Genomic DNA, 25,486 nt, shown 5'->3' on the forward strand with positions numbered 1-25,486 from the left:
GGATTCGGCGCCGCGGTCCCACGCTCGGCTGCCTATTGGACAGAGTTGACGTCAGCCAGACAGGCGTGGCTCCAATTGTGAGGTGGTGCGGGAAGGGAGTCTTGGCCTCAGCGGGAGTCCGGAGCGGAAGTGGGGCAGCGGGAGGCTGGGTAGGTGGAGGAAGGGGAGGGCCGGGGAAGTTCTTTCATGAACCACTTCCGGCAACAGAGCCGGAAGTTGTGGTCCTGCCGTTTCCACCGGGGGCTGCGGCTGAGAGTGCGGCGAGAGCGCGGCCATGGGCGGGAAGAACAAGCAGCGGACCAAGGGGAACCTGAGGGTGAGCGCGAGGTGGCCGGGCCGAGCGGGGACGTGCGCAGCGCGGCTGCGGGGCAGCGTGGGCGCGTGTGGGGCATGACCTCCCGGAGCGCGTCCCCGCCGGCAGGTGGTGTCTTGGCTGGTGGCGGGGCTGGGAGAGCAAAGGTGCTCTGCGCCGAGCTGCCCCCGCGCACACACTTTTCTTTAACTGACGCTTCAGTGGTGGTTTCAGAGGGAGGCTGCCCGCCGGTCTGAGCCGGCGGCCTCGGACCCGGAGTCGGCGATCTCGGGGTCGTGGGGTCGCGGCGGGGTTCCTGGTCCGGGCTGAAGCCACCGCTCTCCCCGCCGCCGCTGCCGCTACCGCCGCCTCCGTCCCTTCTCTGGCTACACGGACTCCTTATGGAACCTGGGCTTTTTAATTAACACATGTCCTCAATATTTTGTTTCTGAAGTAGTCCCAGTATAAGCGAAAGAATATTAGAGAACAGGCAAGAATATTACAGTGACTAGGTAGACAACTAGTCTCTACCTAGAGTCACCAGCTCTTAATATTTGAGCACACTTGCTTTCCCTGTATAAGTATTGTATTTCGTTGAGCCTTACGAGAATTACTTGCAAAAACTACGACAACTCCTAAATCATGTGTGTTCTAAAAATAATGGCATTCTTCTACATAACCATCAACAGTTACAACGCGGCAGAAAATTTAACTTTAGTATAATACTGTTAGCTAGTAATATACGGCATTGTATTAAGATTTCTGTGGCCATTTCAGTAATGTTCTCTGTAACTTTATGTTTAGAAACAGCATTCAAAAAGCATCCAATATCCAGTCTGGGATCACTCATTCCTTTTTACTTAGTTAGCTCTTGACAGTTTCCCAATACTACCTGCCCGCCCTGCCCCCCCCTCCCCCCGCCCCGCGGTACTTTTATGGGGAAGAGTCTAGACCAGCTTAATTTAAAATTGTTTGTTTCTTATGATTGCATAGATGAAGCACCTCAGTGCATCACTGCAGGGACACGTGGTGCCTGTTTGTCCTGGGGGTGGTGGTGTTTGATTAATCACTTGGGGAAGACAGCTTTTCCACTGGCTATCAAAATAATGCCTGGAGTGGTACCTCGAGCCTGGGAATATCATATTTTCTCCCACACGCTTTCATCTAATGGTTTTAGCATTCTTTGATGATAATTGCTGGAATCAGTTATGACTACGCTGGTTAAAAAACTTATGTTTAATCTTGACAACAACCCAAATAATTATTTAGTTACAGTTATTTCACTTTAAACCTGATGGTACTGAGTTTTGTTTTGTTTAAAGATTGTATTTATTTATCTTTAGAGGGGAAGGGAAGGAGAGAGGGAAAGAAATATCAAGGTATGATTGCCTCTCATTCGTCCCCTGACCTGAACTGGCCTACAACCCAGGCATGTGCCCTGACTGGGAATTGAACCACGATCCTTTGGTTCACAGGCCCGAGCTCAATCCAGGGCTGATGGTACTGAGTTTTAAAGAAATTTACCTGAGCTCATGTAACCAGGAAGTTGCTGAGCTGGGATTTGAATGGCAGTGGTTGATTTAAGCAGAAGACTTAGAATCCCGAATGCAGTGTACTCAAGGGTGACAGACAAACATCCCCTTTTCTTGATGATAGAAACAGATGAGTATGCAGATAACTATAATATGTCAGGGAATGTTGATGGGGTATGAGTAGAAAGGAAGTGGAACAACAGAAAAGAATGGGGGTTGACCTGAGAGAGGCAGGTGTTGAAAACACCACTATGTTTTGAAGGATGAATAGGAGTTTGTCAAACAACGAAAAGGAAGGAGAAATTTTCAGGTGGAGAGATAAGATTATGCAAAAACCAAGTCGTGAAAAGGGTAGGGTATATTTCAGGGACCCTTCAAGTCAACTTGGGACTGGAACATAAATCTTGGCAGCTCGTTTGGAACAAGGGAGAAAAAGGGTGGTAGAAGAATGGAGTGGAAATGGTGGAGGTGAAGTGGTGGAAGATCCGTCCTGAGTTTTGGATTGAAACTGTAGACACAGCTGTGCTACCTCTTCATCTCTGGAAGACAGGCACAGGAGAATGAAGCACAAGAAAATTAACTGCCAGTAATAAAGTTTCTTTTCAAACTGTGGGTATAATATCTAACATACAGTAGAGTAAATAATATGAAACAGTAACTATATTTTAAACTCAAAGTAGATATTGCATAAAAGATACAATCAGTACATTAAAGAATAATTTGTTACTTTTAAATTGGAAACTTGAAGTGGTACCTTCTGATCCTACTTACCACTGTCTAGTTGTGATCATTCAGGTCAGTTCAGAATTCACCCTGACCCCTTTAGCTTTCAGCAACTATTTCTTTTTTATACTACTTCAATGTTCTGTTTCCTCATAAAGAAGTTTACAAATGGGATTACAGATGAAATTCTGATGTACTAAGATCATCATATGTAGTTTTCAGAATTGTAGTTCACTAACTTTCTTTGTAGCTCTTTGAGTAATGTTCACTTTAATAAAGTTTTAAAATAGAGAACCGTTTATTTTGCAATTAGTCTTAAATGCTCTTATTTTGGTAAAAAATTAATTCATTTTCATTTCTGATCATTCATTTCAGTTTGGAATGTGGTCCAGATTTTTCCTTAACAAATCAGGTTTCTACACACAATTTTGCTAGGTACGAGCAAATTGAATCACACATTTGGATAACCCTTGTTTTGATAGAAAGTAATTCGTTTTCAGTTTTAATTATTCATTTCAGTTTAGAATATGGTCCAGATTTTTCCTTGATAAATCAGTTTACTACACACAATTTTGCTAGGTATGAGAAAATCGAATCACACATTTGGATAACCCTTTTTAAACATTCTCATAAAGAGGTAAGAAACAGGTTTAGGTAGGTTGTAATGTCATCCCAAACATTGGACTGAGGAATTTTTCTCTTAGATTACAATATGTTAATTTCTTTTAGCAGTTCAAATATTTTATTTGTCACAACTAATCCCTTAACTTTTAGTACTAGGAGACTGCTACTTTGTGTATCAGTCGGACAGACTGCTGATTATGGTTCAAAACAAAGTAATATATCTTATAACCTAACCATCATATGGGTTTCTATGTCAATAATAATGTAATTTGTAACTATTTTAGCCCAAAGAAGTTTGAGTATGTGGCAGTGAGTGTGTCTGTCCTCGTGGAGTTCCTAGTCTGGAAACAGCTGTGGTTAGGCTTGTTCCATTGTGGTTACTTAATAAATATTTGTTGAATGAATGGGTGAGTGAAAAGATGTAATCCATTTCAGTTATTTTTACATCATTACGCAGTGCACATACTATTTATGCAAAAGTTGGAAATAAAACATTTTATGAAACAGTACTTAGGCTTACTATACATGATGCTTCTCTGATTTTAAATATTTTATTCTATGTCTTTAACATGCTGTTGTAACTGATTAACTAGATATCATGAGCACCTAATGGATTGTATCCAGTTTAAAAAACATTTTTCTGATGTTTAGAAAACCAGGAAATACCTCTTGGGATCATTATTGATAACTTCTTGTTGATAGAAACATTTATCTTTGGGAAACATTGCAATACATGAAATCTTAGGCTAAGAAGAAAACTCAGAAGCTTGTTCTGTCATGTGAATTATCCAGGAATTATACTCTACAGAACTCAAAGGTAAATTTGGAATTCTTCTTGTACTCTGACATTTTTTTTTCTCTCTACTTTCTACCAGCCTTCAAACAGTGGCCGAGCTGCAGAACTTCTGGCAAAAGAACAGGGAACTGTGCCTGGATTTATTGGTTTTGGAACATTCCAGAGTGACCTAGGCTATGTTCCTGCTGTTCAAGGAGCTGAAGAAATTGATAGTCTTGTAGATTCTGATTTCCGAATGGTCCTACGGAAACTTTCTAAGAAAGATGTCACAACAAAATTAAAAGCAAGTTTATTGTTTTCATAAATTTTTAAATAACATAGTCCTTTTATTAAAATATCGTTGCCATATTTGATGTAAAGGAAAATGAATCACTGTACATAATTTCTTTTACAGTTATACTTTTTTTCTGACACGCAGACTTAAGCTTAGTTTGTACTTATCTTCTAGGTTATAAATTAATGTGTTATTCTGCTCATTTTGAACCACTTTGGATTTCTGGCTGTATACTTTTACTTCCGTTAGAGAATGTAATTTGACCCTATAATTTTAAATGGGATTTTTTTGTTTGCATGTTTATTTATTTAAAGTTTTGTGAGATTTATTTTCAGAGAAGAGGGGATGGGAGGGAGAGAGAGAGGAACAGTGATGTGCACGGGAAACATCTGTTTGTGGCTGCCTCTTGTGCACTTGCCTCTTATGCGCCCCCAGCTGGGGGCCTGGTCCACAGCCCAGGCACGTGCCCTGAGAGGGAGGTGATCTGGCGACTTTTCGGTTGGTAGGCTGAAAGGCCTGCGTGCATTGGTGTGCTCAATCCACTGAGCCACACCAGCCAGGGCTGCATATATTTTATTTTTAAAAAATAGCTGGAAAGTTTCTACCATACTAGCATTTAAAGGAACTCTTTCAGTTTGTTCCATGTGGCACAAACAGAAACAGTGTACATAAAATAGACAAAGCTTCCAGAGCAGAATAAATATAGACAATAGCCAATATTATGACTGTTGATCCTTAACAATGTTAATAATTTACTTTCAGGCTATGCAAGAATTTGGAACCATGTGTATAGAGAGAGATGCAGAAACTGTAAAAGGAGTTCTTCCATACTGGCCAAGAATTTTTTGCAAAATTTCTCTTGTAAGTATTAAGAGCCGACTAGTTAATTTCTGTTGTATGTATTTGAAGTTATGGGGACTGTCAGATAGAGATGACGTTGGTGGTGAGGGTGATGAAATGGTTTGTCGGTGTTGTACACAGATCGGATCATTTAGTTGTGTGAGGTGTGTAGGGAGTTTGTTGTGTTTTCCAAAATTAGGTCAGAATTACCCAGATGCTTTCTAGTCACAATAAAGTTTGGCAGTTTAATTTCTTTGTATATTTGCCCCAGAAGAATGAGAACCAATTGCTTAATCATATAAGGCCTAGCCTGAACTCTAATTTTAGTACAATTATCATCTTGGGAGAAGGAAAAAAATAATCAGTTTCTTTACATAGTTGATTTTTTGTCTAGCTCTGTACATAGTTGCATTCTTATTGATGGGTTATCACAGCATATTCCAAAATATCTGTATTTGTTTCAGTAGAATGATTTTAAACCATACTATCCTTGCAATAGGACCATGACCGCCGGGTTCGAGAAGCCACACAGCAAGCTTTTGAAAAACTTATCCTCAAAGTTAAGAAACACTTGGCTCCTTATTTAAAAAGCGTAATGGGCTATTGGCTCCTGGCTCAGTGTGACACCTACCCGCCCGCCGCATCGGCAGCGAAGGACGCCTTCGCCGCGGCCTTCCCCCCCAGCAAGCAGCCTGAGGCCATAGCCTTCTGTAAGGACGAGATTGCAAGTGTAAGTCCTGGGAACTGTTCTCTGTTTTTCCCTAAGTGTTTAAGGGACAGCAGGCATATTACAGTGACTGCTCTTCTGCCCGGCAGTGTGAGGGAGTCACGTGCATGAAATGTTTCCAACGGAAGGTGGTGTTTCTGGAACAGTGTTTAACACAGTTGTTCATGTTGCATTCTATTTATTTGTTTGTTTGTTTGTTGCATTCTATTTATTTTTTAAAATATTTTATTTATTTATTTATTTTAAAGAGTGGAGGGAGAAGGAGAGGGAGAGAAAAAACACCAGTGCCCAAGGGTACATTAATCCATTGTCTCGCGCCCCCCGGCTGTGGACCCGACCCGCAGCCCAGGCGCGCAGCCGAACCAGGGGCCCCCGTGCTGACCCTCTGATCTGCAGGCTGGTGCTCAGTCCACTGAGCCCATGTCGTAGTTTAACTACAAGTGACATGTTGTATTGTATCTTTCTGAAATATTTTAATTGTCTCTATTTAATTTATAAATCTTAATCTTTAGATTATAGTATATAATCTAAAAAAAGAATACATCTAAAAATTCATTCTAAACTTACTTTTCCCCGTATTTTCCCATTAATACATGTTTACAGATTTACTTGACTTTTTTGCTGGCTCTCTGGTAGTCCTTTGTATGGATACACAGCAGTTTGGTTAACCTTTTAAAACACACATTTATGGTTTTATTCGGATGTCTTTATTACAAAGTTTAGTGGACTTTTTTGAATAGATCACTTCTCACTTGGTGGGAGTGAAAAGTACCAGCACTTCTAGTCACCATTCATTGGATCAAAAAATCAGCACAGTTACAGTTTCCACAGGTGTTGGTGAATTGCCCTTCAGACGGCCTCACACGTCTCTCTCACAAGCCCGTGGGGAAGTTTCTTCAGCTCTCAGCCCACACTTCGACCAGACTGGTGTCAGCCATAACTTCTGTGGCTTTCAGTTTGTCTGCATCTGGTGCTGTTTTCCTCATTTCTCCCCTCCTTACTGTCCTTACGATACAGACTGGAGGGACCAGATGGCCAAGCTTCCTGACATTATGTGAGGAAATGGAGTGAGGAGGGAACTGCAGATTTCAACAGTGGGTGCCTGCCCTCGTTCCCTCTGTGGAACCCCTGTGCACTCACAGCCCTGTGTCTGTCCCTCACTCCGTCCTCCTTCCAGTGATTCGGCCTTGCGGTGGGTTCTCCTTATCCTTACTGGCTTGGACTCCTGGGCCCTTCCCTCACACCTCTTCCCCACACACACAGGAAGTCCCCTCGCCTACTCGGTTCTCCTGCTCTTCCTTTCTCAGGTGTACTGAGTTGTTTTTCTAGGGAGGGGATTTGTACCTTTAACCATTTTCTCAAAGGCAGCTCTCTAAGCCAGCTACAGGTTAAGAGTCATTGGCTTATTTAAATAACAAGTGGTAACTGTTATGAAAGTGAAGTGTCATGAGTTTAGACACTAAGAGTTTTAGAAAATGGATTTTGAGACAACTGATTTGGCTCTTCATAGTTTCTGTTTGTGTGTTGTTGTTGTTTTAAGATTTTATTTATTAGAGAAAGGACGAGAGAGGGAGAGAAACATCAATATGTTGTTGCCTTTCACATGCCCCCCACTGGGGACCTGGCCCACAACCCAGGCATGTGCCCTGACTCAGAATCGAACCGTTGACCTTTCGATCTGCAGGCCGGCAGTCAGTCCACTGAGCTACGCCAGCCAGGGTGAGGGGGACGGTTCCTCCTGATGGAAACTGCAGGTGCTTGGAGAAGAGCCCTATCCTTCTTGCCTTGATAGTAGCCAACCTTGGGGATGGTAGGGGAAAAAAAATAGGTAAAGTTCAAACCTTTTAGTGTTCCTACTTAATTAGTTTCTTTTGTTGGGAAAGGTTAGGAAACTTCTAGATCAGATGAGGCTTATGCTGTCTCCAATCACCATTGGCAATGCAGTGAAATCTCAAGGCTTGGGCTTTTCCTTCTGCAGGTACTGCAGGATCATCTGATCAAAGAAACACCCGACTCCCTCAGTGACCCGCAGTAAGTTGTAACTCCTGTCAGGACCTTAATGTGTGTTCAAGGGGGTGCCGAATGTAGAGATGAAAACGCCTAGTGTAGTGTGTTATGTGCCGTGTGCCATCTGAAGTGCTTCTCCTTGCCAGTTGTCCTGCTATTTAAGTTGAGTTATCTGGGAGCCACATAGTAGGTTCTTTTTCGAAAAGATGCTTTTAGATTTTTCCTATATTCACCTTTTGACGGTCATAGCAGGGGACGTTTTAAGGCCGTGTTGAAAATAGTGGAAAAACTGTGAGTAGTTCTACTGAAAAAGTAGTGAAATGTTCTCATCACTTTTATTGTTTTAATCAGACTCTAATCGGAGTCCATAGGGAAAGCCGTCTTCGGCGCATTAATGCCCATTCCGAGGCTCCTCTGCGTAGCCTGCCACGAGCTGGGGGAGGGGCGCACACTTCCCTCGGCCCAGGCTCTGCACGCGCTTTCACCTGGTGTTATGTGGGAAGTATGGGACTGAACTTCTGGGAGTGACTGTATTTTGAGGGGGGTTGGCACAGGGAGAATCAAAAATAGAAATAAAGCAACTTTGGTAGTCATTTAATGATAAAACATTTAAAATAGAAGAGTCAAATATGTCCTTTTGCTTATACTCGGTCCTTAAACGTATTTCTCCTGTTTTCACAATAAGAACTGTTCCAGAGGAAGAGAGAGAGGCTAAATTCCACCGGGTCGTGACGTGCTCCTTGTTGGCCTTGAAGAAACTGCTCTGCCTCATACCAGAGCACGAGCTCGGGTCTCTGGAGGAGAGGTTTAAGTCTCTCCTGTCCCAGAACAAGTTCTGGAAGTATGGGAAACACAGTGTGCCTCAGGTGTCTTCGTCTTTCTTTTTTAAGATACTTCTCTGATTCCTTTCTTTTTCTCCTGATTGTGTCAGTTTATATCTATGCTTTATGTTTACTGTTTACATTTAAAACTTTACAAATACGTGTTCATGGTGGGACCTCATTGCCCCTCCTACTGGAATGTTACTGTATTTTCACTTTTGTATTTGCTAGGACTTCAGATTGAGAGTTGAATTGTCATGCTCCACTCCTGCTCCACTCCTGCTCCACTCCTGGCACCTTGATTGAAATTGTTGGCATGTGTAGGTCCGTTCTCACTGAATGTATTTGTTTATTTTCCCCTTTGTTTCTCCGTTTAGATCCGCGCTGCCTATTTCGAGTTAGTTTCCACTTTGTGCCAGCGCATTCCACACTTGATGAGGGACGAAGCATCGCGAGTCAGCTCCTCTGTCCTACTCAGCATTGATGACAGTGACCCCATTGTGTGCCCCGCCGTCTGGGAGGCTGTGCTATACACCCTGATGACTGTCGAGGTGGGTGAGGGAGGTATGCTTGGTGCATCTGGGAATACCTGTCTTGGAGCTGCGATTTTTCAACCTTTTCCATCTCATGGCACACGTAATTACTAAAAATCTGCAGCACATGCCCTGGCTGGTATGGCTCAGTGGATTGAGCACCAGCCTGTGAACCAAAAGGTGGCCAGTTCAATTCCTAGTCAGGGCATGTTGGGAGCCTGCGAGAAGCAATCAGCTGATGTTTCTCTGTCACCCTCCCTTCCCCTCTCTCTGAAAATGAATAAAATATTTTTTAAAAATCAGTGACACACCGCAAGATGTATTTTTTGCCGATCTGACAAAAAATAGGTATAATTTTACTTCATTCACAGCAGATGGCTGCTGTTGTATTGGCTCTTGTCATTTTCTAAATTGCCAGCCTGAGGGAAAAGAGGTCAGTGCCCTTGGCTAAGTAGTCAGGGGCCGCATGTTTTAGAAATTCTTGACAGCACAGTGGTTGAAAACTGCTGTCTTAGAGCCTCTTAGGTTGTACTGTCTAAAAGCTATCTGAAAAAAGGCTTTCCTGGAAATAAAATACTTAACCCAAAACTTGATGTAAATCTAACCTGCCTGTAAAATGGCAGAGGGTCTTGGTCCGTTTAGCTGGGGCTGTGTGTTCCCGTGCGGCCCCAAGCAGGCGCCTCTGAGTCTTCCGTGTGAGAGTCAGTGCTGCTCTTGTGTGAACATTTTAAGTTAGGTAATTACTTCTAGTGACTGTGACCCCGGAAGCCTGTGGCATACATGAGTACTGTATGTAATAAATGTCTTATGGAATTTCAGAGTTTTAGTTTCTAATGGCAGTGACAGATGTTAGTCTCTTAGGGTAGAATACTTGACTTTTATTTTTGAGACCCGTGTGTCTTCTCTCTCAGCTGGGGAAAGTGGGTTATGATCTTTGTCGTTATAATCTTTTCCCTGGTCAGGACTGTTGGCTTCATGTAAATGCCAGAAAAAGCGTGTTTCCCAAGCTGTCAGCCGTGATGCGTGACGGTGGCCGGGGCCTGGCCCCGGTCATACACCCCAACCTGCTGCCGTTCGTTAGCAAGCTCCCACAGTCTGTCACGGACCCCAAACTGGACTTCTTCAAAGACTTCCTCACCTCTCTGGTGGCAGGGTAAGGGGTTTAACTCTTGGGTCTTTAAAGCCAAGAGATGTTTCTTGTTCTCACAGAGGGGTGGGATGAACATAATTGTCTTTCTTATTTAAATTTCCCCCAAATGGCCCTGGCTGGTGTAGCTCAGTGGATTGAGCTCTGGCCTGCTAACCAAACAGCCACAGTTCAATCCCCAGTCAGAGCACATGCCTGGGTTGCAGGCCAGTTCTCTGGGGGATGCATGAGAAACAACCATACACTGGTATTGCTCTCTTTCTCTCCTTCCCTTCCTCTCTAAAGATAAATAAATAAAATCTTTTTTTTATATTAAATTTTATTTAGTTACTTTAAATAAAATCTTTTCAAAAAAATAAAAAATAAATTAAATTCCCCCAAGTAGTTTTTTCCTATTCATTAGACACTTTTCAAGTTTTCAGAGAATTAAAATGGAATTTTTTCCTTGGGTTCTCTTAAGGCTTCAGTGCTAGTTAGCGTACAACAGAAAATAAGGTGAGTGTAGTAAGACCCTCAGGTGGCAATAGGCCATTTTCCAAGTGAGCCACTTTTTTGTATGTTGATAAATACAAATGTGTAAATGCAGAAAATGAACCTGTAAAGTTTCTAAAAATTCCACAAACTTACAGAAGTTTAAAGTCACAATTAAAAATTACTGCAGTCTTTGTTGAACTTAATAAATAAAAGATACTGTATTATATTTACTACTTAAATTTCTTTCACAGTACTTTTTATTTAGTTAAGTCCTAGCTTTCAAATTTGTAGCTCGATTGGTTCATGAATAGAAAATAAATGTGTTATCTTCTGTTGACAAATTTTTTAAATAGGCTTTTTTTCACAGTTCTTTAAGTTCATATTATAATTAGGCTATATTTTTTTGCTTGTTCTTAGTTTTTAGTATAAGAACTTTATTTTTTTAGTCCTGGCTGGTGTAGCTCGGTGGATTGAACATGGGCCTGCAAACCAGGGGACTGGCAGTTCAAGTTCTGGTCGAGGCACATGCTGGGTTTCGGGCCAGGTCCCCAGTAGGGGGCGCGTGAGAGGCAGCCACACACTGATCTTTCTCTCCTCTTTCTCCCTCCCCTGTATCTAAAAAAATAGATAATGAAAATCTTTGAAAAAAATAAATGCACATTTCAAAAAAAAAGAATTTTATTTTGAAAAGTCCTCATCTTTTGGTATGATGCCTCCTCCAAGACTTGTTTGGGCGTTTCTGAGGTGCTGTACTCTTTTTCACGGAGGAGTGAGCCCTGCCGATGTGTTGTTTCGCAGGCTGTCAACAGAGAGGATCAAAACCAGCCTCTGTGAGTGCTCGGCAGTGGTAGCTGCGTTCTTCGATTGCTTGCGTTTCATCATGCAGCAGAACCTCGGGGAGAGAGAGATTGAAGAGATGCTCATCAGCGACCAGGTATTTGTAGTGTAAAAATCACTAGCGTTTTCCACCCTGACTAGAAAGAATCAAGTTCATTGTGTCAAGATTCCGTGCCAGTATAGTTAGTGTAACACTCTAATGACCGAGGACTAGCCTCTGGATGAACAGACCCTGACGGTTTTAAAGTTGAAATGCAAAACAATTTAGAAGATGCGGTTTTTGGTCTTTCGCATCCCCGTATTTTGCTGTCTATGGTGTGCACCCACGTCTGTGCACATTTTACATGTGGGATTGTTAACGCTCATCGTTACACCCCTGGTGTGTAAGCATTATACCCATGTGTAATGTGCACCCTTACTTTTCCCTCAAAAATTTGGGGAGAAAAGTGAGCATTAGAGAAAAGTGAGCATTATACACAGCAACAATAGTTCAAATACACGTACTTGAGTATTACTTCTGAAATATTCAAGCACATATACCCTTTTGTGAACAGTTGTGTTTGGTGCTTAGAATCAGGGATGAGGGCAGGTTCTAGAATATGGCTCCCCTGGTAGGAAATTAATAGATGAAATATAAGCCCAAATCCTGTTGTTATCTCAGATAGTTAACTTCTCTTATCTTTGTAGTTCAAGAAAAGGATTCTGAATTCTGTGGATCCTCTGTTTTTCGTTTCGACTTGGGAAAAAAAACAAAAAACTTGAATAACCTCAGAAATTCAGAGTAAAGTATATTATTTGTTAATGACCGATAATCCTGGTCATTTATGTCATAAAAATGTAGTCATTCAGGAGGAATACAGTAAAATCATTAAGCTCTGTATATTGATAGGAAAATGATTTATCAGGTTAACTCTTTTCAGAGTTCTGGGAGGAAATCCTTATTTTTTATTAATTAAGTATGAACACTTATAATGTTATATAGCTACCTTGATTACATTTTATTTCTTCTGGAGACTTAACTACTCTATTTCACCTTCTCTTTTAGTTGATTCCTGTGATTGATGCAGTTCTCAAAGACCAAAGATTGCAGGATGGGCAACCATTTGACTATTTGGCAGAAACTTTAAGTTCTTGGGAAGCCAAAGCAGATATGGAAAAAGATGATGAAACTGCTCACAGCTTGGAGAAAGTGCTACTGAATTTCTGGGAAAGACTATCAGACATCTGTTTTGAGAAAATGAATGAGCCAGAAGCTGATGTTAAGTCTGTTTTGGGTATATCTAACCTATTACAGGTCCTTCAAAAGCCAAAGAGCTCATTGAGGTCAAATAAGAAAAAAGTTGGCAAGGTCAGGTTTGCTGATGAGATGCCTGAAAGTCATACAGAGAATGAAAAATATGTCCCCTCAGAAGGTAAGAACAATGAGGGCTGGGAATTAATGGCTGAACCTCTTCTCTCCCGTAACTGTTCAGACCTTATATCTCCACTGCGGAGGAGACCTTTGGAAGACTTAGTCTGCAGACTGGCAGGGATGAGTATTAATTTTGTCAACGAACAAAGATCAGAGCAACATCTGAGGTTTCTTTCCACTCTGCTCAATTCCTTCTCTTCAACCCAAGTATTTAAGATGCTGCTAGGTGACGAAGGGCAGAGCATTGTCAAATCCAAACCTCCTGAAATAGCCGAACTTATACAGAGAAACCCTGCAGTGCAGTTTTTATACCGGAAAGTAGTCGGTTGGCTAAATGAAGACCAAAGGAAGGACACTGGTTTCCTGGTGGACATTTTGTACAGTGCCCTCCGTTGCTGTGACGACGATAAGGAAAGGAAAGATGTCTTAGACGATCTGACGGAGGTACTGTCGCGTCTCTTCGAACTGTACTGGCTTACACTGGCACCACCATCACAGACGTGGAGGGGGCTTGTGGGGGCGGAACATTTGGATTGTTTCTTGATTACGAATTTAAAGATAAGCAACATAGTGGTTGTGAGTTGGGAAGTGTGTGGGACTTCCCGGCCAGCGTTCAGTAAATATGTATGTGGTCGTGACACAAGCTTGGTAGCAAAAGGGGGAGTTGGACCAGCTGAGAAAGTCCCATTTGTGTAGTGGTGGCCGGTTGCTTCGTTTACTCATAAATGTTTACTATTCCTTCCAGTGATTACTTGTGACTCCTTTTCCTCTTTCAGGTGGATCTGAAGTGGAATTCAGTTCTTCAGGTCATTGAGAAGGTATCTTAGGGATTTTTTTTTCTCTCTTTTTTTTTCGTGTTTATGGGTGTAGAAAAACTGAAACCCCAGTCGCAGCCATACAGTGGGGATATGGTCCGGTGTCTGTGTTAGAGCACTTTCTCATCACTGCCAGGTCCTGTAATTGGAGAAGACATCTGGTGCTTGTCTTCTATAGGGTTTCTCAGGGCAGGGACATCAGGGAGGAATGGACAGGCTCTGGGAACCCAGTGCTTCTTCCCGAGCAGTCAACAAAGGGAAAGTTCAACATTTTTTTATTGTTATTTTTTCAAATCATAAGAGAAAGTTTATGTAGAAAGCTACAGGGTAGAAGTGAGCCAGGAAACAGATTACAGAGGCAGAAGAAGGGCCCTTGGAGCTCCAGAGAGAGAACGGCAGAGGTGATGTGCTGGGGGGGGGGGGGCGGGCAGGAACGGTGCGGGCTTGCTCCCCAGAGGGGCGCACAGACACTGATTTTCTTAAATGAAGGCTGCTGGTTTCTGTTCTTACCCTGGTCACTCTTTCTTCCATAGAAATGGATTCAGTGGTTCTAGTTTTGCCTGGAACATGTCAGGAGATTGTTGGCCTAGCTCTGGAATATTATACAGGCAGATTAAAGCCTTCCATGTTTGATGGCAACTTAACTGGATAAGAAAGTTAATGATGAGAATAATGAAGAGAGCTCAAGGGACATGAGAAATTTGGAAGCTTAAAAGAATAGTCTAATTATTCTTTCCTAATGAAGATGTAAATAATATAACTAACAACACATTTCCAACCATAGAAATGTTATAACCACTTAAAATTTTATTTTAGCTCTTTTGGATGATTTTTAAGTTTTACACAGATAACTCTTTAACTTACAAGTTTTTTTCTTTTAAAACTTTGGCGTAGAGCACAACCTGATATTTAACATCCTGACCACCCCGCACGCATGGAGGACTGAACTGACACAGTTCAGCTGTGTCCATGTGCTCACGTCACTGGCAGCCAGTCTCCAGAGCATTTCACCCTGCAGAGCTGCAGCTTTGTCAGCTGAACAGTGACTCCCTGCAGTCATCCGTTTTTTTACAAAACAAACACACAATGTTACTGTTTTTCAATGAGAAATATAACTTACGGGCACATCTTTTGCAGTAGCTTATCCAGTACCTTCTCCCCCTATAGGCAGGCTACATGGAAAGCCAAATTAACAGCCAAGCTGCTTAATACCTCTACAGCCAGGGTCAAGGGAGTTGAAAGTTTGATAAGAGAGTGCTCCCTCCATTTCCAGCTTAGAGATGTCCCTGCCATGTGCTTTGGAGACTCCTCCACCAGGGCAGTGTTTGCTGCCCACTCCCCCTGAGCAGCTGGCTTGGTCCTTCGAGCTGATCGGATTCTGTCTATAGAGAACATGGGGAGAAGTCAAACTTCGTGTCTTGCCAGCCCGAGACATAGTGTATTCAGAGGATTATTTTCTGGATTTTGTAGGGTTCTGTAAAATAGACTGGTCTGTTTTTTGATAACTGTATTAGGAAAGCCAATTTTACAGCCATCTGAACTTGTTTTTCTTGTGTTCGTACAACCCTGTGCTTTATGAGCAGAGCCCTTTAAAAACAAACCTGGATTTTGAATGCAGACAAGAACCTTAGAGATGTTCTAGGTTAATCTTCATTTTTCAAATTAGGAAACAGGCCCAGGTTGATTATGAGATTTGTCCAAGGTCATAAAGCCAGAATAGTGGTAAAGCTTGGGCTAAAATAAAAACTGTGGTTAACTACATTTTTTATGTAAAAGGATAAAGTTTTTCAGGCATTACCCAGTCCACACTTGGGTTGTTTGTTGTTTTTTTTCCTAGATTGCTTTGAAATGAGCCAAATTGCAAATTCCTTTCTTCTCAAGCCTTAAAACAAAAGAAGCTCTGGGAACATGGATCAGCTTTTGGGGGTGGATTTACAGTTTTTTTCTTGCTTCTCCACTTCATGAAAATAAACTAGTTGCTGTCACATGTCTGGCCCTAGTAACTATTTTAAGGAATTTGTGGAGGTAATAAGAAGTACCATTATTCATATAAAGCAAGTTACCATTACATATTAATTGTGCTTTAATTTTAGCAAAACTAATGAACAAAAATTGAATATCTGTAGAGCATTTTTTTAAAATCTGTCCTCAAAGTTCAGCCATTCATTATCAAACAAATCTACAGAGTTGGTAGCAGGTGTCAACGAAGTTTTAGACTGTCTCTGCTCTCAAGGAACTTAGAGTTTCATTGGACACAAGACACACAGATGAAACATTTAAATAACAATACAATCCAGTAAGTGTTTTCAAAATTCAGAGAAAATCAGTAATGAGTATGGGCTGGAGAGGTGGGGAGACTTCATAAAGCAGGTGGGATTTGTACTGCTTCTTGAAAAATGGTTAGGACTTGGGGAAGTGGCTTGGGGAAAATGGATGAGCAAAGCATGGGGTGTAGTGAGACAGGCTTTGTGGGGACAGGGAAGCTACCTGCCTCGGCCTGAAAGAGGAGAGGTGGGGAGGGTGGGGCCATGGGAGGAGTTCAGGGAGGCTCAAGGCACAAGAGGTAAGACTCCAGGCAGATAGACGTTGTGGTCTTGCTTCTAACCATTGCTTTAATTGTATGGTTTTAGGCATGTTCTAGTTCTGAGAAACATGCTTTAGTCGTCTCTTGGCTGAGAGGAGACCTCTTCGGAGAGAAGCTGGTAACCTTGGCAGGTCATCTTTGCAATAAAGACTTGGAATCCACAGTAGCTTCCGAACCTTATTTCTCAGAAAGATGGGCACTTTTAAGCTTGGTATTATCCCAACATGTTGAAAGTGGTAAGCACAAATACGACTTGTTTTCAGTGGGGAAATAATTCTCTCACTTTTGGGGGGATCTCATGCTGCTGAGAATATGACATAATTCACTAAAATATCTTAATTTTGTAAGTACCTTAAATGTTTATTATCTTCGTGGCATGACTTGGATGACATTTAATATTTTGTATTTTATTCTGAAGGGTTTTTCATTTAATTTAGGAAAGCTCTTTGCCCTAATTTTTAGAGCATAGCTTTTTAAATTTAATTTAAACCTGCTTTTTTTGTGTGTGTGTGAGAACATACTGATTTGTTCATACGGTTTTCTTTTGTCTAATACAGAAGCACCTTTTTTTTTTTTTTTAAGATTTTATTTATTTTCAGATAGAGGGGAAGGGAAGGAGAGAGAGAGGGAAAGAAACACAAACGTGTGGTTGCCTCCCACACGCCCCCCAACTGGGGACCCGACCCGAAATCCAGGCATATGCCCTGACTGGGAATGAATTGGGACCCCCTGGTTCACAGGCTGGCACTCAGTCCACGGAGCCACACCAGCCAGGGCAGCACCTTTTTTTTTTTTTTTTTTTTTTTTAAATAAGCACATACAAAGACTCAAGTTGTAAGATACTCAAAATTATACTGTTAATATATTTTTTTAATTTTCTGTCTGTTTTTTTTTCTCTAGATTACTTGATTGGAGAAGTATATGTTGAAAGAATTATTATTAAACTTCATGAAACTTTATCCAAAGCAAGGAAATTGTCAGAAGCCCAAAATAATGGCTCTTCGGTGTCTTTTGTCTGTGACGTGGCCTATGACTATTTCAGCTCAGCGAGAGGAGGCTTGCTCGTGCCGTCCTCAGAGGATTTATTATTAACTCTCTTTCAGCTGTGTGCTCAGAGCAAAGGAGAAACACATTTGGCAGGTAATAACCTGCTGCTCGAATGTTTTGCCAGGAATCTCTGCCTCTGACCTTTACAGTATCGATGCCAAGGATTTATCAGTTGAATCATATAATGTGTTTGAAAGTTGAAATCATTTTGAGTACAGGACTCAGATCTTAAACACTTTCTGCCTTAAAAACCAAGTTAAAGATGTGTGTAGATATTATGTCTTAAGTTCTTACTTGGTATCAAGGAAATAGTTTTGGAAGGTGCAGTATCTTATCTCTTCTCTTAAATAGTTAAAAACATTCAGTCTTAGTGTATATCAAAATGAAATTGAGATCGCCTTTTTAAGGACTATATTCTTGCCTTGTGTGTTAATTTAGATATATTTATGAAAGAAATATTTTAAAAAATACTCTTGGTGGCCAAAATAAAAGACACATTTTTCATTTTCACCAATAACTTTATTGATTTGGATACTTTAAGTATGTCAGCTGTTTCCTGTGTGGTATAACATTAGTTCTTAATTAATGTCTTAATTTGATTGCTGTCGACTTCAATTGGTCTGCCCGACCGTGGAGCATCGTACAGGAAGAAATCTCTAGCACAAAACTTTGCAAATCACTTTTGACATGTCCAGTCAGTCACGGCACCTTTTCCATACACTGCACTAATTATTTTTTGCATTTCAGTTGCATTTTTTTAAAGATTTTATTTCTTTTTAGAGAGAGGGGAATGGAAGGAGAAAGAGGGAGAGAAACATCAATGCATGGTTGTTGCCTCTTGTGTGCTCCCCACTGAGCACTTGGCCTACAACCCAGGCATGTGTCCTGGCAGGGAATCGAACCGGCGACCCTTTGGTTCACAGCCCATGCTCAATCCACTGAGTTACACCAGCCAGGGCTCAGTTGCATTTTTACCTTTCTTGAAATAATAAAGTGTAATATGCCAAAAATGTTGCATCTCTTGTTCATGTTAAATATTAAAATAGCTGTACAAATATTCACCAATTGTGATGTTCCCTTTAAATGCACATTGATATGGCAGCTGTCACAATACAGTCTAACAAAATTGTTTAGAACAGTTACAGACAACTAAGCACTACTAGAGCCATCTTAAGGAAAAAACCAATGAACTTTTTGGCCAACCCAGTATTTTTTACATCTCCGAAAGGATGCGTTTAATTTTACTATTGGATTTTTGTTTTCTTTTTTGAATGTTACATTAATAATGTGAGACCGGCAATGAATTCTTTTAGACATTTTGTAATGATTATAATTACTGCAGCAGAATTGCAAATTACTGTCGACCTCTCGATTTTAGACGTTCTTGTCCGTAAACTGGAAAGCACTTGGCTCTCTGGCATGAACGTGCTGGTCCATCAGACGGGCTGTGCAGGCCCGCGGGGTGCCTTCCTGTGCTCGTCTGCTCTGTGGCTGAAGGACCAGGTCCAGTCTGCACCTTTGGACATCCGAAGGTAACCATTTTGTGCTCTGCTGCACGGTGTTTCTTAATACGTGATCATATTCCTTAGATAAGATTCCTTAATTAGTGTGAGTGCTTATGAAAAACAGCTGGTCATGTGAGAACTCCGTAGGATTCCTACGGGGATTTTTCCAGAAGGATTTGTCTTAAACTTACTGAGCTGGGGACGACTGTCACGGCAGACCTGCTGTCCTCCCGACGTACGGTCAGCGAGGGGCTGCTGCTGCGCATCTGCATCTTGCCTGGTGTGGCTCACAGCCATGGCCCCTCTTGGCCGGCACACACAGCGACTGTTCTGTGTCGCTTTCCTTTTGGGGTCTGGCAGCCCCCATCGTCAGGTGTTTGAGTTGCAGATGTGTTTGCACTCCTGCAACTCCCCCACACCCAGTCCATGTGTGAAAGGAGAACGAAGCAGATGTTCCCAGAGGTTTGGGAGTTAAATCTCATCTGTTTCTGCTCACCATGCTCATTTTGTGGACCATGGGACCTGTATTTCAGAAATATCTGATCAGAAGTAGGTCCGATCTCCTCGCTGAGATGGAAGTAGCACTTTCTTTTCAAATTGTAAACTTGGGATTAAAGCCTCAGTGTGACTGTGTGTGTTGGGGGTGAGGCGGGAAGGTGAGGCATAGCAAAGCCACTCAACATTAATGTCTTTTTGTTCCAGTAAGCTGTTACCTGCCACAGGGCATTCATTGTGTACCTAGGTGTCCTAACAGTACGTTCTTTGCATTGTTTTAGTCTTCAAGGCCTCTTGTCTACTGTGGATGATTTGCTTAATAAGCTTCTGGAGAGTGAAGACACCTCCCTCCTGGGAGTTTACATTGCAGGCGTAATGCCAAACAGCAGAGAGTGGGAAACGATGAGGCAGTCCCTCCCTATGCAGGTAGGTTTGGGGTTGGAAAGTGCGCATCTCATTCTGGTGTTTAGATTTCATGAAAGCTTAAATATTTTTATTTACTTTTGGTGAAGAAAAGTGAAGTGAGTATCTCACTTTGCCCCGATGCCTCCGAGTTCTCCTCTGTGTGTTTGCTGTTTGCGTGGTCCCAGCCAGCACCTGGCAGTAGCCGTGGTGCAGGTGAGGTCGGAGGGCGTCTGCAGGGAGTGTGCACGTGAGGGTTTCTCACAGCGGAGCCCGAGCTTCAGGCGACCGTGGCTGTGCCAGTAAACTAATAATCAACTCATCCTTACACTGACTTCAAAAACAAGTTGAAGAGGTTCTAATAACTGTGCTTTTGCTCCCTGTCTTAGTTGTGCAGTTGGTGGCAGGTAGAATGTCTGATTGGTGTGCCCGCTCTGTCATTCTGCAGTGGCTACACAGACCTCTGTTAGAAGGAAGACTGAGTTTGAATTACGAGTGTTTCAAAACGGATTTTAAAGAACACGACACAAAGACACTTCCTAGCCATTTGTGTACTTCAGCATTGCTGAGCAAAATGATAGTAGTTGCACTGAAGAAGGAAATAGTCCTAGAAAATAATGAACTTGAGAAAATAAGTAAGTATATGTGAACATTTAATGTAATATATATGTGAATTTTGGAAGAATTTTGAAATACTTTTGATTATACTGTTACAGAACAGACTGAGGGGATGAATGACATTTTATTCCCAAAAGGATTCCCCCCTTTTTTTCTCCTGGGGTTCCCCTACCCACACTAGGTTCACTTTGCCCACCGCCCACCAGATGAAAGATGTCTGTCAATGCTAGAGATTGGTGAAAAGGAAGAGAATTATTCATCTAAAAGTTATACAGACTTAGAGTAACGACTTAATGTCTTCATTAAAATACTAAAGTTCTTCAGAATGCCCATAAACACACACGGTGTTCCTCACCTTTGCCCAGTCCGGGCACCGTATCTCAGGAAAAGAAGTCAGTGTCGCCACCACGATCTCCAGTTAATCCAGAGCCATGTGGCACCTTCTCATGGCCCAGCAGCACGAGTCCTTTCACCCCTTTTCTTCCAGGCAAAGTCTTTCCTGCTGCCTAAGCCATGTGGCAAAAGGGAGCACCCCAGAGCTGCGTGATCTCCACCAAAGCCTCATGGTCCTGACCTGTGTGGCTGCCACACCTGGGTTTAAATCCAGGCACCAGTCTTCCTCTGCGGCACCATTTCCGACTCCTCTTGCAATCAGTCACACCTGCCAGCATTCCCATATTCTTCCAGCTTTACTGGGCTGCCATAATAAATCTAGGTAGACTTGGTCCCATGGCATGGAGCCAATCATCTGCAAGCTCTCACGCAGGCCCTGTAACTAGGGGGAGTTGCTTCCCAGTTACATCCTGGGTTCAAGTCACTCCCATCCCCCTGGCTCAAAGCATGGCCACAGCTATTGGACATATCTATGAAACCAGCTAAAGGCTGTAGATATGTTAGATGACCATGCCAGAGGTTAGCTGCAAAGCTGTCGCTGTGCAGATCAGCTCTCAATGGCCCTGCTCCACGTGTCTGCATCCCCAGTTCAGACTGGTGGGGGGTGAGGACATTGTATATGTATTTTCCTCTAATATTTCCTGAACACCCTGAGTTCTGGACCCCATTACAAATCCCCATTTAACCCCCCCCTCGGCTACAGCCTGTTACAATACTGCAGTTTGAAGAATTGAGAATCTGCAGCTCCTATTTACCATTTTAGTGATGAGAAACTTGAGGGTACTTAAATGATGAATGTTAAATTGCAAATCGGATGGAAACATACTGAAATCTCGCTACAGTTTCGTTAGGTATCCAGTAGATTGTGGTATAAAATCACTTTCTCAAACTGCCATCACATCGGTATGAGCAGACCCTGTGTCACATAACAGGAAGGACACCGTGGAGGGAGTCTGAATTTCCAGTCAGTGTTTGAACACTCCCTTTGTCTTCTGGGCAGCGGAGGTTGAAATGGTGCAGAACCGCAGGTGGCGGTGTGAGCGGTGCACGTGGCGTTAGAAGTGCAGGGTTTGCGCAGTTCCGCATCTGTCTGGTGTGCTGACAGACACTCAGTGTGGACACGTCCTGGTGCGGGAGACAGTGCCTGCAAGGAAGTGGGGTCCTGGGGTCGGCCAGCTCCACCTGCATCTTCCAGGCGAGGCAAGGAGCCCCCAGCTGCACTGTTGGCAGAGTGAATCTGTCCAAAATGCAGAGTGGAAAGTAGAGTCTTATTTCTGTAGTGACTCACACATATGACTGATTCCAAACTGACAACATTGTGTATTTAATCTCGTCAATACTATGATAGATATTACTGTTTTTATTCTGACTTGCTTAGAATTACTTAACCTGGAAAGGGTTAGATCTCAAACCAGGTTTCAAATCTTCTGACTTCAAAATCCAAACCGTACATGGATTTATAAACAACAGTTGTGACTAAAACCTGCCTCTGACATTGCAGGTTTTATGAAAGACACTTGGCCGTTTAATTCTCACAGCAGTCGAGTAGGCGGACTGTCCTGTCCTCACCGATGACTTTTGTGCAGCTCGTTGAGGACAGACCGTCTGTAATGGGTTCCGTTTCTGGACCGGGGGCCGGAGCTTCTCGTCTCAGGCTTCGCAGCCCTTGGTGGTTTACCCAGCGTGTGCCTTCCTGCCACTGTGACCACAGTAGTGGGGAGATTCTTCCCCTGCCTCTGGTCATTTAGGGCCTTGTCACATTCCTAACTAGTCAGAAAAGGAGCCAGGGGAGACTTGGTAAAGTAGTGGTGTTGGTGTCAGACAGATGGTCTCGGTTTTCAGACCGTCTGAGAGCAGGTGAAGCCGGTTCCGGACGTGGGAGAAGAGCAGCCGGGGCGGGGCGGCTGGGCGGAGGAGGGCGGAGCCTGCCGGCCAGGCTGACGGCTCCGCCCCCTCTCTCTTGCAGCCGCGGAGCTGCTGTACTCCCTGCAGTGGTGCGCAGAGCTGGACAGCCCGCCCCCTTTCGTAGCCGGGTTTCTGGAAGTGCTGCAAAAAGCGCACGTTACCTACGAGAACTTGTGCGGACTTGGTGATACCTCCACCCTTTTGCACCTGCTGTTTAACAGGTAAACATTCCTTTCAAATTCCATTTTAAATCAGCATTTTACTACTTTATAGCTCTGTTTCTTTAAAATGTAAGCCCTCTTAGCCCTGGCTGGTGTAGCTCTATGGATTGAGCCCGGGCCTGCGAACCAAGGGATCGAGGTTCGATTCCCAGTCAGGGCACATGCCTGGGTTGCAGGCCAGTTCCCAGCAGGGGACACAGGAGAGGCAACCATACACTGATATTTCTCTCCCTCTCTCCTTCCCTTTCCCTCTAAAGATAAATAAATAAAATCTTTAAAAAATAAAATGAAATTAAGCCCTCTTCATGCTAATTTCTCAGTCAGCAGGTTGATCTAAATTTATCCAAATTCTTAATGGTAAATTTTTTGTGGATGCTAAGTACTTGATTTTATTTTTCTGGGGAGGTATCTGGACTTTGTGTTATTAAATTTATCAGCATGTTCAAGGGGCAGATGATGAAAGGAACGGATCCTGTTCTGGCTTTGACTTGTCATCTGTGACCCACTCCCCACCCCTGCGGAGATCAGTCTGTGTCCCGCACACTGTCCCTGCTGTGTCTGGCTACAAGAACCACAGGCCCTCTCCCGTAGATGAGGAAGTAGGCGTGCAAACAGGCTGTCGTGGAGGTGGTCGCAGAGAGAGGTTCCGCAGTAGAAATCACTGGGCGGGCCTGCCTTTTCTTAGAAGAGGCCAGGGTCTGGGCCCGCTGCACCCGGCCGCTGCCCGGAGCCCACCCGCCGGAGCCGCAGCCCCTCTGCCTCTGTGACCTCGGGCCTGGTCTCCAAGCTCAGGGCTGCTGTGCGCCCAGTCCTTCCAGTCCTGGGGGCGGAAGTCCCGTGTGAGGCGACAGCCTCATAGGGCAATGGATTCCACTCTGTCCCAGGAATCCAGGGAAACGGTGTTTCAAAATCATAGGTACGGTTTCAGAATGGATTTTTTCCTTCATTTTTTAGATCCATGGAACACGGCACTCTGTGGTCTCTTATTATTGCTAAATTGATCCTTTCCCGAAGTGTTTCATCTGATGAAGTAAAACGGCATTATAAGAGAAAAGAAAGGTATAATTACTTAAACTTTTCACTTTATAATTTAGTGTATTTGGTCAGCTTGGCAACCTCCCACTAACCGACAGTTTGTAACGAATTGAGGAAACAAGGTCTAGGAGTGAAATTTAGTTAAAGGAAATGAGAACTAAAGACTGCAAATAATTTGAGTTGTTTTAGGTTTGGAACATGTATTTTTGTGATAAGCATTTTTAACTTTATAACATTTTGTTGTGGAATTTCACACTGGTTTTAAACGGTAGTGTTTCGTAAACTTACTCTCTTTTTCCCAAAAATCTCACTCGTGGATCTTTCTGTTACTTTCCATCTCTTGACATCCTTCGTCACCACATTATTTGTTCCATGGAAGGTGCTTCACTTTTCTCGTTATAGGGGTCATCCTGTTGAAGTGTGTTCTAGAAGTGCAGTAAATGTGTTCTTAACCCGAAGAAATACACTGTGGTTAGACATGCAAGAAACCTGCTAGAGTTGATCATGCTGGAGAGGCTGAGCATTCAGAGTAAACACTCAGCTGAAATTCACCAAGAGGCGTTTTGAATTGTTTAATTTACCAAGAAGTATTCAAGAATGACATGTTTATGTTCTGGCACAGTAGAATTGTAAACTAAATTTTGATTTTTAAAAATCTTATTTAAAAATTTTAAAAACTTACTATTTTGAGATAAAGATTCACATACAAATGTAAGAAATAATACAAAAAGATTCCATATGTCCCGCATTTAGTTTCCAGTTTGGCACATCCAGAGAATGGCAGTGACACAGTGTATCGGTCAGGGTCATGTGTGGTCATTTGTATGTGACCACGAACCACCAGTCTTCAGATGGAGGGCAGCTTTGACCATAAGCATCTCCCGAATTACGTTTCACGCCCACAGCCGCCTCCCTCGTCCCGTTTCCTTGTCTCTGGCAACCAGTAACCTGTTCTGTGTCTCTGTAAGTGCCTCACTCACTATATGATCTTTTGATACTGGTTGTTTTGTTCAGCATAATTTTTTCTGATTATAAAAGTAATAAGGAATTTACTTAAGAACTATCTGAACTAATTGCTACTGAAATGGATAAATGCTTGACATGCAAAAATCACTAACTTTCTTATTTATCAGTAATAATGATTTGAAAAATGTCACAGGAAAAAAGATTTCACTCCAAATGACTAGACTATAATACCTACAAATAAATTTAATAAAAAGCATAATTGTAAAATGTAGTAAAGATTACAGAAGAAAGTAGGAAGATATGAATCTGTAATTTCACTGTAATCACAATAAAAATTTCAACAACATTATTTGAAAAAGTTGATGTGCTCTTCTAAATGTAGTATAGTGTGCGTTTGAAGGGAAAATGCTTAGGAACAGCTAGGAAATCTCTGAAAGAGAAAAGCAAAAGGAGCTCGCCCAG

The 25,486-nt window shown here is 42.6% G+C and overlaps 1 protein-coding gene across 3 annotated transcripts in view; it reads left to right on the forward strand.

Annotated features, from left to right (window-relative positions):
- Positions 1-177: 177 nt before the first annotated feature.
- LTN1 (listerin E3 ubiquitin protein ligase 1) overlaps positions 178-25,486 on the forward strand; it is a 45,890-nt gene continuing 20,581 nt past the window's right edge. For 2 of the 3 annotated variants that reach the window (XM_053657649.1, XM_037161514.2), the window contains exons 1-18: positions 179-316; positions 4,047-4,250; positions 5,004-5,102; positions 5,581-5,811; positions 7,787-7,839; positions 8,501-8,681; positions 9,014-9,187; positions 10,132-10,322; positions 11,589-11,724; positions 12,673-13,482; positions 13,815-13,856; positions 16,484-16,673; positions 17,338-17,577; positions 18,863-19,016; positions 19,766-19,910; positions 20,335-20,521; positions 22,864-23,023; positions 23,978-24,082. In XM_053657649.1, the coding sequence (XP_053513624.1) occupies positions 275-316; positions 4,047-4,250; positions 5,004-5,102; positions 5,581-5,811; positions 7,787-7,839; positions 8,501-8,681; positions 9,014-9,187; positions 10,132-10,322; positions 11,589-11,724; positions 12,673-13,482; positions 13,815-13,856; positions 16,484-16,673; positions 17,338-17,577; positions 18,863-19,016; positions 19,766-19,910; positions 20,335-20,521; positions 22,864-23,023; positions 23,978-24,082 (3,344 nt within the window). In that variant the 5' untranslated portion in view covers positions 179-274. Of the gene's footprint in view, positions 317-4,046; positions 4,251-5,003; positions 5,103-5,580; positions 5,812-7,786; positions 7,840-8,500; positions 8,682-9,013; positions 9,188-10,131; positions 10,323-11,588; positions 11,725-12,672; positions 13,483-13,814; positions 13,857-16,483; positions 16,674-17,337; positions 17,578-18,862; positions 19,017-19,765; positions 19,911-20,334; positions 20,522-22,863; positions 23,024-23,977; positions 24,083-25,486 lie in introns of all 3 variants that reach the window. The other variant, XR_008390159.1, reaches the window with a different exon arrangement.

Source organism: Artibeus jamaicensis, unplaced genomic scaffold, assembly GCF_021234435.1.
Source record: "Artibeus jamaicensis isolate MK-2021 breed Jamaican fruit bat unplaced genomic scaffold, CSHL_Jam_final scaffold_474, whole genome shotgun sequence".
Lineage (NCBI taxonomy): Eukaryota > Metazoa > Chordata > Mammalia > Chiroptera > Phyllostomidae > Artibeus > Artibeus jamaicensis.